Below are 11,000 nucleotides of genomic sequence, written 5' to 3'. Positions count from 1 at the left end.
TAGCAACATAATAAATACCCTACCCATCTGTAAAAGTAGATGCAATTCAGGGAAAATGAAAGTCTTTTGTGTTGCGTTTTCTCTTTATACATCCGATCCGCAGGGAAGAGATGTAGAAGACATATAGAAAGGGACACATTATCAAATCAGGTATTTTTATCAAACGAAAAACAAATTAAGATAGAGAAAGAGGATAAATAGAATAAAATGATGATGCGGGGAGCGAAACCCTAATTACCAAGAGTCGAAAATGAAAAATAGAGAATCGAGCGGGGTAATGTCGAAAGCAAACTTTCCCTTCGGAAATATTCCCTAGATCTAAAAAAATAAATATAGTATATAGCGAAAAATATAGCGACATCAGATATAAGATGAACTTGTACTGTATGGGTGTATCATGGGAATTGAGGAAAAAGTTGAAGCAGAGAAGGAGAACAGAAAAATCAAACACGTAACGTAACTAACAAGGAGCCAAAAGGCGCCTACAACCATTTTCCAAGATAACAATGTCTGCGCATAACATACAAACACGCGCGCATCAGAGAAGTTTGAAAGGAAAGATGGGGGCAAAAGGGAGGGAATAAAAGGAAAAGCAATGACTGGCAATAAAAGAGGCGCAGAGGAATAATATATATGCTGTGGTACCCACAACCCACATCATCAAAGCCTCACTTGGGAAAAGTGAATGTGATATAATTCCAGCCAAAAATGCAAAGTAGATAAAAAGCAATAAAATAAAGTCGGGGTAAATGGGGGGAGAAGGAAAGGGGTAGCTGAATAAACTTAACAACGCTTCACTAAAACGCTTCGCCAAACATGAAAATAACCAAGACGGAATTTGGCGAACAGCGGATAAAGAGAATTCATAAATCATCGCTAGAACGGTGTGAGAAGAAAAATAAAATGATTGATCATGAATAGTAGGAAGGAGAGAAATCAGAAGGAAAAATAGCTCAACCAGATTTGGTTGAGACAAGACAAATATGAGAAGATGAGAAGATGAGCAAAAGTAGAGAAGAGTATATAAACGGTGTGAGTGTGGGCTGTATACGCTGTGCAATGCCTGAAAGTATGGATGGTGAGGAAATAAAGAAGACATGGCGGAAAAGGAACAAAAGCAAAACCACGCAGAAGAGGACGTGAGACTTCAAACCTGTTCAGTATGCAAATATAGTGAAGCTTTATGTGTTATCGGGAAACGGCAAATGGACAACCTGAAAACCCAGCCAACCCGTTTTGCACTTGGTGCGGTGGATGTGGGGTTTTCTGTAGTTTGTTCAAATGCAAGGCGGAATAGAAAAATAGTGTCAGAAGACAGCGGACAATCCGTTCTTCGAATGGCGTCGGCTGAATCGCTTTTTTCCCTTCACAGATTCCGAATCTCCTGTGGCATGATGTTTGACAAGCATGGCTCTTCCACTTGCTTGGGGCGCATTGACGTTGGCGGAGAAATCATCGGAATGGTCAATAGTGTTGGCGTGGCTAGAAACGCCAGACGATAGATCCCTCAAGGCATCATCGCCGTAAGGACTATTCGACGTTTGGAATTGGGCCAGCTCTTTGGCACGATCTAGTATATCGATCCATTCTTGTGTAGAGAGAGCAGATGCTGCAACATCCGATGACAATGGCCTTGCATCTTCAAAAACGTAGTGTTTCTCGCGCTGTAGAAATCGGGAGACTTAAATCAACAAACGATCAAACTATAATTAACTAGTGAATGGTTCTTACCGTATCTACTACCCACGATGAATAACCTTTCGCATCGGTGGTGCTTCGATATTGTGCGCCGGGGGCTAGGAGAGAGATATCCATTTTCGCTTTCTTCTCTCCTCCACCAGCAGGCACAATAATGACACGACCAGCAGAGGTAACCATAACTAACCGCTGACGCTTCTTGGTCGTGTTTCCTCCAAAAAATCGCGAAAATTTCTTGGGAGCATCACCATCGCCATGCCCACCTTTTGCGTGTCCATTGTGAGGAGCGGGGGAAGAAAGAACAGTTAAATTGCCCATTTTCAATATACGCTCGTTGGTTCGAGTCAAGACAGGAGACCACTCAATATCAAGTTGGGAAGGAGGTGGGAGATCGGTAACCAGGCGTGGATACGGCCTTGCGCTCCCTGAGTTGCCTGAAGATCCAAAACCCTTTGTGATGTTTGGGGGGAAACTGTCGTCCTTATTGGAACCGTTGAGTTTAATTGGCTCTGGTGGTGGCGGAACATATGGCTTTAAACGTGGTGCTTTTTGTTTCCAAAGACCACGACCCCAAACGATGCCATCGAAAAATTCATGGTTTTTAATGTGTTCCATTTGCAAGCGCCTCGACGGATCAAGAACAAGTAACCGTTCCACCAAATCTCGCGCAACTGATGGAAATCCGGGAGGGAATTCATACTCGAGGCCAACAATTTTTTGAAACGTTTGATATTCATTCGCAGCTTTGAACGGAGGTCGTCCGGCTATTAATTGGTAGATGATACATCCAAAAGCCCACAAATCGCTTGCCTTGTAGGCACTCTTGTCTGTGAGAAGCTCCGGACTGACATACTCCGCAGTTCCCACAAAAGAGTTGGCCCGATCCCGATCAGCATCGTCAGAGTCCATCTGTGGGATACCACTCGAATTTTCTTCCTGTCGTTTTGAACGATCCAGTATTTTAGCTGTGCCAAAGTCAGTGATTTTCACGTGCATCTGGCTGTCAAGTAGCACGTTTTCTGGTTTTAGATCTCGATGAATAACTCCGCGCCTGTGCATGTAGTCAATTGTATCAAGAATCTGCGCTCCGTAGAATCTAGTGCATTCTTCGTCAAACGATGACATCCGCTTCAACACACCTAATAGCTCTCCTCCACTCGCAAGGTCGAGGACAAAATAAAGGGATCGCTCATCCTGGAATGTATAGTATAATCGAACAACACCAGGATGATCGGTCAATCTGTTTAATGTATCCTTCTCGATGTTAACATACTTCACTTTCTTTTCCTTGATAATATGCCGTTTGTCGAGTATCTTTATGGCGTATTCTTTTAAGGTTTGGCGGTCCGTAGCCGCAACGACTGTACTGTATGATCCCTCACCGAGTGTGCGGCCAAAGGAGAAATCTCTAACACCTTTCTTCACGAATCTCGAAACGGGTTTGCCATTTGCGTCAATTTCTTGTCGTACGCCCACGGCTGCCCCACGCTCCTGCCATTCTTCACTACTTGAAAGCCAGACACCCTCGAGGCCGTACGGAGAGCCAGAGAGCGCGGAAGTGCCGTTATGATGTGTTACTCGAGAGCTCCGCCTCGGTGGCAGTGGGGAGCTGCCGCTGTGAAACTGCGTCTGGATGTATGATCTCTCAGAATGGCTACTGTCTCGCACTGGGACTCCGGCTTGAAGAGCTGCGGATCCACCACGAGAATCCGATCGTGATTGACTGTCGGACGTAGAAGAAGCGGATGACTCCGTACGGAGTCGATATCCCTCCTTAGGAGCAAGACTTGAAGACGACCCATTGGTCAGAGGCTGTGTATGGTATGTTGACGGTGGACGCCCCGCACTTTGCGGGGTGGAGGGGCTTGGGGTTTGAGATGTTGGAGTAGCATACGTGGAATATTGCTGCTGCTGGGAGGGTAAAGGGTTCTGATATCCATAGCCCACGGACAATCTGTTACTCTGGATCTTAGGAAAAGAGACTTGGGGTTTGGAGGACGAATGGGTGTTTATATCAGGATGGGACGGAATTTGTTCCTCGACTCTGGTGGGCGATTGGGATCGGGGAGGATGAGTGGATGTGCTAGCAGAACTTGGAGTCTTGTCTATCGACTTGACGGAGGAGTCGTCCGGATTCGCAATCCGTAGGCCCCCAAAGGATTGCGACAGGCTTAAATCCCCATCCATGGCAAGGTGGAGGCTGGCCAGGTAGAGTTGCGTGCAGGATAGAGAAAGGTGCGGAAACGAGTGGGTGGGAGCGCTGTGGCAGTCAAGTGAAACAGGAGGGCAGGCAACCACCGGGAGGAGAGTTGCGGTAGAGGGAGACGTGCGATAATTAACCGGACGAGTGGTCTCCAGAATAGAGACTACGCCGGTTGTTGGAACGACCGGTAAGGCATGGCAGATGCGCGTCGCATCCAGAGAGGGACAATCCTGGGCGCATTCCCGCAGCAAACCAGGGGGAATCAGAGGGTCGAGAGAAGTCAGATTCCCAAAGATGGCGATTTCGCAGAGTGCAAAGACAAAGAGCGAGAGAATTGAAACGGGAAACGAGGTAAGAAGAGGTTGAAGTTGAGCTGAGAGACTGGCAAGGGTGGGATTGGGGTGTGAGGTTCGAGTGAGATATTGGAGGCTCGGCGATGGTTGAGGATATTCGTGGTGAAATGGTATTCGATGTGACAGTATCGTATAATACAATACCACTACCAGCCTTTTGGGTTTTGCGATAAAGTCATTGAAGCCAACATATACATGAAGGCTGTGTAATTTACATACCGTATTATAACCGTTCTATTTTACGACCCAAGTCCACCCAACCAAGGAGTCTTGCGCTGGCCACCAACACAGCCCATGAAGACAGAACTGAGATAAAAAAAACCACGTACCCTTGATGCAACAAATGGGATGTCTGCTAGTATGCAATTGCATACACTAGATATTGACTAATAGCACCCCGATTCTGTTCAAGCTTGTCTCAGACCTGCATACAGCGAAGGATCTAACCTCAATCGTGCAGTATAACGCTTGCGCTGGATACGGTGTCTTCTCGGACCCATTCTGGAACAAAGCTAATCAAATGGATAATGCGGTTGAATCTTCCTAGGCTTGGATATCTATCACTCAAGATCACCAAGGGGGTCTCGCCCGTGGCCTATTTCTTCGCCATTCTTGTTTGCACGCTTGTATAGAACTTCAGCCTTATGGAACGTCCAGTGCTCTTGCACAATATAACGGCTATCTGATAGGGCGGGAAGTAGCCATGACCTCTGCATGGTTTTTGTTGATATGGCTTCATTTGCATTGTTTCTTTTACACCTTGCTTGGCCAAGGTGTTCTTTCGACAGATCACACTCTGTCGCTTTTGAACTTCTAGATACATCCTTGTGTTGGATTATAACAGTCTCATGCAAGGCTCATAGCCATGTTTCGACTTCGACCAACTCCCATTATTCTCTCGGATGACGAGATCTATACATGTGTACAGAGGATTCTGATTGCTCGAATTCTCGAAAAAGGTGGAGATCCGCTTGTATCGCCACTTCAACGGCGTCAGTCCTCATCAGAGGCGCCCTCCACGGATTCTCCGTATATGGCCCCTGACTCCAGTAGCTTCGAGGAGTTTACAGATTGTGGCCCTGATGATTGTGACAGTTCTCCCGCCCTCAATAATGGGAAACGCAAATGCGAAACCTCATCCGACGATCCGCAAACAGAACAGCCTCAGCTCTCTCCGGCTCGTCAAGCGTTTCCATCCTCCAGCGCTGATACTCAATTGGCGAGCAATTAGACACAGTAACATTGAGCTTCACATCATTTCTTTCACTCTCCACGTGGTTTTGTCCATTTACTTTGTACCCTAGGTCGGTCGGCGGAAACATGCGCCTGGAGTGGGGAGATGACATTTCAACAGGTCTCAACTACCAAATGAAGTCATTCGCGTTCCCAGTTCCGACGGACTTGGCTCTTTTGCAATCTGATGGACTTTATTCAAAAGTTTTTCCATATTCAGGAGGATCGAGCAAGATACATTCGGTTCTAGGATGTATTAATCCAAATCCAATACCTCCAGGTTCCACACGCTGTAGCTCTCCATGCTGCCAATCCATACCATCTACGCCTCCACTTTCAGATTCACAGGGTACAGATTCAGAATGTGACACTGAGGATGGCTTATTCCTATCCACCCCTAACAGCAGCCGAAATATTACAACCAGACCCAACGGAACCAATCTATATCTTTATGGCTTTGGGCATTCTCCGGCCACCGAAGATGCTATTCGGTGCAACGACATCAATCGAACTACTGCTGGGAGGTCTTCGAACAAAAATGCCTTTCATAGTCAGCGGAATAACCCGGCAATGATAAATAGCAGCTACACTTCTGCGACATCTTCACTCTCTTTCTCCAGATTAGATTCAATATCTCTCAATGGTATGTAAGCGCCTTGGTTTCCGAGTATAAATACCTGCATTTGCCCATAGCAGTCCTCGCAGGTCCTTTTTTTTTTTTTACACAGCTTTGCACACTTCATGAATTCCGTAATCGTTCTCCTTTTAATTGAATTTCATATTTTCCAGCGTCATCAAGTGCTTACATATCATTATCCATTATGTCACACACACATTAGCTACTTCATTCGATATGCACTGCTCTTGTGAGAAGGGTATGTTGGCTCAAATGTACCAGCAGTCCTTTCTATCAACCCCGGCCTCCCAGCGTGGATCGGCGAACAAAAACCAATATCCTTGGGTCCCGGCCGGTAGTAGGGAGGGTGCTGACACGATGCCCACCTCCAGTAACTTGGGTCAAGTCTATCCAATAACATCAGCGAACACTGTAGTTCCCACAGGCGAAATCCCTCTTATTGCACCACAAGCTATTGCAAATCAAATCCCTTATATCGAGAGAGTTCCCCAGGAAGCCGCCGGGCTACCGCAAGTGACGCGAACCGCTATTTTCTGTACCTCACCATGGCTAAGCCAGCAGCCGAATGTACCCATATACGCAGTATCAACTGCCGCAAACCAGTTGCAGGATACGATGCCACAGCGACATGCAGCCATAAATTACTATCACGTTCCTCTTAGCAGTATCTTTGGGAACCCTGTAACCCCAAGCGTGGTCAGTTTGTGTTTATTGCCGTTTAAACCGTTATGCAAATTTATTTGATATACTGTATATTCACTATTGAGCCTGATTAACTAAATAATCTGGACTTACTAGGCTCTAAGCCCGGCCGTAGTCCCAACCTACCGTTTGAATCAGCAACACGAACAACAATATATTGTTCCAGCTACGAGGCTAGCTTCAGCGTATACGGCTGGGCATGGCTATGTATTCCAGCAGCGAAGTCGTCAAGCAGCACATAATAACACGAACAATCAGGCCATGGCACCTATCCACTAGCCTGCGGGAATGGCTGAGATACCTCGGAGCACGACCTGGCAAATTCAGCGGCCCAGCTCTACTGCCGGACCTGCCATTCATTCTGGTAGGGCAACCACGGCATCTGGTCATCACAGCGATGGTAATAATGAAGGAGAGGTTAAAGCTCCATGGCCAGATTCGAGGATATCATCAATTGTAGTTTCACACTTTGCAATGGGAGTGTTCTCCACATTGCGTGGTTATTTTTTTTAGGACGGTGAGGTGAAGTAAGTATGTATGGTCAATGATGAAGAGAGTGGGGGAGGGAGTTGGAGTTGCGCCGGAGTAGTTTTGACATTCTCCCACAAATTCTTCTCCATGTTCAATTCCTTCACCCCCTCTCCCCCCCTTCTTGTTATTTCTACAGATTGCGCATAATGTTTTATTTCCCCCACTCTAAATTCTCTGTTCAGTTCCATATTTTCTATTCACTGCAGCATTTTATCTATTGCCAGGTTGATTAATGCATCGCACCGCCCTGCACCTATGTGTTTTTCTATAGTTATCATTCCACAGCATTGATTTCCCCTGTGTTTATGTTGTGTTCGGCATGCTTTGTTTGTTTTTTGTTTCTTTCTCCGAGGCCCGAGTCTTAACATTATGGCTAAGACTGTTTATTTCCTTTCTTTCTTTCCCTCTTTCTTCCCCCTCATTCCGTTCCTTCTCTCATGCTGCGTGAGTGAATACATTACAATCACTTCCGTTCTGTTCCTCCAAGTTGACCATCTGTATTAGCTAGATGATTGAAATGATATGATATGAAATATATATGTGAATGCGTCTTCAAATCGACCGAGTGGATGAAACACCTTACCCCCCCCCCCCCCTTTCTGCTTCAGAGAAGGAAAAGGAGAAGAAGAAAAGTTTAATTCATCTCCCTCTTCTTCGCCAACAACTGCGCCCCATCCACAAGCCTCCGCTCCCCATTCTGCCGCCCATTGACGAAGTCCGGATAATTCAACGTCAGCTCCACGGCGCCGTTGACGATATTGTCCACGGCCTCCACGCCAAGCATGAACGAGTGGTCCTGGTTGCCCACCTCGTAGCGCCAACTGCCGAAGCGGCCGCGCGACCAGATGTCCTGCGCCTGCAGGCGCGGGAGGAGCTGGGTGAGGACGCCCTCGCGCTCGAGGGACGGGGTCGGGTAGCCGTGGTCGAAGCGGCGGTGGTAGGTCGAGACGATCTCGTCGGTGGGCTGGAGCATCTCGGTGTTGACGAGGCCCTGGATGGAGTCTGCGAGGAGGGTGGCGGTGTTGACGGGTTTGAGGGACGATTCGGAGACTTCGAGCATGATGGACCAGTAGGGACCTGGCTGCGGGGTTTGGTTGTGGGGTTTGGAGCCGTTGGCAAGTTGCTGGGTGGAGAGTCGTTTGTCGGCGGCTGGTTGGTTGTTGGGGGAGTAGTTGGAGAAGATTGTGGCGCGGTAGAAGGGGCAGTTGTCTTCGGGGAAGTAGAGCTGGGGTTTGTGGGTTAGAGCAGAGGCGTAGAGGAGGGGGGGGGGGGAGGGGGATGGGAAGGGACAAAGAGGGTAAAAGTGAGAGAGGGTGACATACCCAGCACTTATCGCCGATTCTCTCTGGGCGTTTACCACGGATTCCAACACCAATGACATGGGTGGAAGAGTAGAACAGGCCCTTGCTCAGGTCGACCAACTCTTTATCTCCCATCTGCTCGACAAGCGTGTCTACTTGCATGGTAGAGACGAGCTTCTGGTAGCCGACAGTGGTGCCATCGGCAAGCACGACGGTCTTACTGGCAGCATTAACCTTGGCGACCTTGCCATGCTCGCCGAATCGAGTGTTATTCCTTGGGCAGGGTGTTTGCGACTGCAATCCATTATCCCGCGGGGCCCCCCGGCGGGGGGGAAAGGAAAAGGTTGCGTTGGGACCCCAAGTTTCCGGCCGGTCTTTTGCAGGACGACGTTTCTGGTCACAGCCTTGAGATTTGGCGCCGCGACACGCTCGCCAAGCCCAGGCGCATTGGCATCTGATAGCGGTTAGCGGGACGCAAATGCTCTCTGTTTTGTTAAACCCCGATATAAGGAAGGTGCGGCGAGTTCCACACACTTTAGTCGTCGGGCACAGCCCAGACCTTGAAGTTATAAGGGCGCATGAACAAATCGCCAATCCCACTCCCCATCATGCGGAGAATCCACTCATCGAAGTCCTTGGGCTTTGTGTTGGACACGCGGGCTTCAAGGGCGGCATCGATCATCCCATCCAAGCATTTGACCTGGTCCTCCTTAGGCAGCATGGAAATATTATTCTGGAAAGGGTAGGGCACCCAGAGCCCCTTACATCGGACGTAGAAAATGCGCTGGTGGGTGTCCCAGTCGTCGTCCTTGGGCAGGCCCTCATGGATGCAATCGTCGAAGTATTTGTAGTGGGAGAAGATTACATGCCCCCCAACATCGTATAACTATTTTGGGAGGGGGGGGGGGGGGGGGGGATGTTGAGGCTAGTTAGTATAGCTAATCACTCTTTAAGCAAGGAAAGCTAACCAATTGATGGAAAAAAAATAAAGAAAGGAAAGGAAAAAAGTGTATAACTCACGAATCCCTCGGGGGTAATATCTGTAGAGGCCAGGCCGCCAGGGGTCTCGTTGGCGTCCACGATCATCCAAGATGGTCCATCCTGTTCAAGGACACAATTAACTTAGTCAGCAAGCGAAATTGAACCATCTCTTTCTATATATATATATATATACATATCTCCTCGTCCAGTGAGGATATGTGACTTGGGAGCCACTCGTACAATCTGATTGAGGCGCTTCGCAGCACCTAGGCCAGTGGGACCAGCCCCGATGACCAAGACATCGACCGAGCTATATATATAGATGACATCCAGTTAGTGGTAATTGAAGCAGTAAAAACAGAGAAGAAAGGAAGAAAGAAAAAAAAGAACAGAGCTGGAAGAGAGCAATTGCGCACATATCTGGGTGGGACATTCTGCCTTGCAAAATATCCTGGAAGCTGGGCACACGCTGCAAAGTCTTGCGGGCGAGATTGAGCATGAAATGGGAATGCCAAAAACGGGGGCGGGTATCAAGGACGTGGTGATACTGTGGACCGTCGCTTCGAGAATGTTATTCGTCAATGCTGAGCAGTGAGGGTAGAGATTGGAGAGGTTGAAGGCGCCAGAGGGGAAGATGGGCGGATCTATGTAGTCTATCTTCCTTCTCCGAAGAACAAAACGAAACCGACCAATGAGGGCAGCGAGGTATTAGTGACTGTAGTAGGAAAGGAGAGAGACGAAGAAGCAGCAGAGCGAGCAGAGATTTGGGGAGGAGGGAAGGGAGATGAGATTCGAAAGTAGCTGCTGCGGCGTGGGCTTGTGGATTGCGCTGGCGCCAGCTAGAGCGAGCTGGTTGGCATGCTTGTGGTGTGTGTTAGCGCGCAGGGAAGACTGTAAAGTAGTTAAGCAACTGGAGAATCGATCAATCACGCAGGGTTGAAAGGTGCAAAAGATCTGGCGGTGGAGAGTTCTTTAAACGAGGGAGAGTGTGGAGTGTCCTCGCTGCGGATTCTTCTTCTTGATATCAACCCACAGTTACATGTACATACATATTTACCACATTCTGACTCTTGGGGAAGAGCTCGACTCAAAAATCCCGCCCTGGAAACCATCTCAACTTCCCAACAAACCGATACTAGTACAATACATATTCGTACTGCCCACCTATAGCCAGGCTGGGCATTCGATTTTTAAGGCAAAAGGCGTAGGAAAGCTCAATAATGTTTATTTTAGATAGATAGAGAGTCAGTGACGAGACGATTGCAACGGCCACAGACCCTCTCTGCATCCTTTTCCACCCTCCTCCCACAGAAAACCAGCAGTCTACGCAGTGCGTACTGATGCTATATTCGCAGCAAGCC

General features: G+C 48.1%; 3 protein-coding genes across 3 annotated transcripts; 1 reads left to right on the top strand and 2 right to left on the bottom strand.

Annotated features, from left to right (window-relative positions):
* Positions 1-1,307: 1,307 nt before the first annotated feature.
* Positions 1,308-3,885, bottom strand: HCAG_06643 (conserved hypothetical protein; the record flags this gene model as incomplete). The annotated part of the gene is made up of 3 exons (XM_001538988.1): positions 1,308-1,664; positions 1,732-2,938; positions 2,972-3,885. 3 exons carry the CDS (start codon positions 3,883-3,885, stop codon positions 1,308-1,310), a joined length of 2,478 nt encoding a protein of 825 aa, XP_001539038.1.
* Positions 3,886-6,481: 2,596 nt separating this feature from the next.
* On the top strand, positions 6,482-7,105 carry HCAG_06642 (predicted protein; the record flags this gene model as incomplete). The annotated part of the gene is made up of 2 exons (XM_001538987.1): positions 6,482-6,820; positions 6,923-7,105. 2 exons carry the CDS (start codon positions 6,482-6,484, stop codon positions 7,103-7,105), a joined length of 522 nt encoding a protein of 173 aa, XP_001539037.1.
* An 886-nt stretch (positions 7,106-7,991) lies between these two features.
* On the bottom strand, positions 7,992-10,138 carry HCAG_06641 (hypothetical protein; the record flags this gene model as incomplete). The annotated part of the gene is made up of 6 exons (XM_001538986.1): positions 7,992-8,582; positions 8,680-9,143; positions 9,259-9,544; positions 9,679-9,759; positions 9,880-9,949; positions 10,056-10,138. 6 exons carry the CDS (start codon positions 10,136-10,138, stop codon positions 7,992-7,994), a joined length of 1,575 nt encoding a protein of 524 aa, XP_001539036.1.
* Positions 10,139-11,000: the final 862 nt, after the last annotated feature.

The sequence above is a fragment of the Histoplasma capsulatum genome, genomic scaffold, assembly GCF_000149585.1.
Source record: "Histoplasma capsulatum NAm1 scaffold_6 genomic scaffold, whole genome shotgun sequence".
NCBI lineage: Eukaryota > Fungi > Ascomycota > Eurotiomycetes > Onygenales > Ajellomycetaceae > Histoplasma > Histoplasma mississippiense.
The sequence above is the reverse complement of the archived record's forward strand: the minus strand, read 5'-3'. Positions and strand labels throughout refer to the sequence as shown.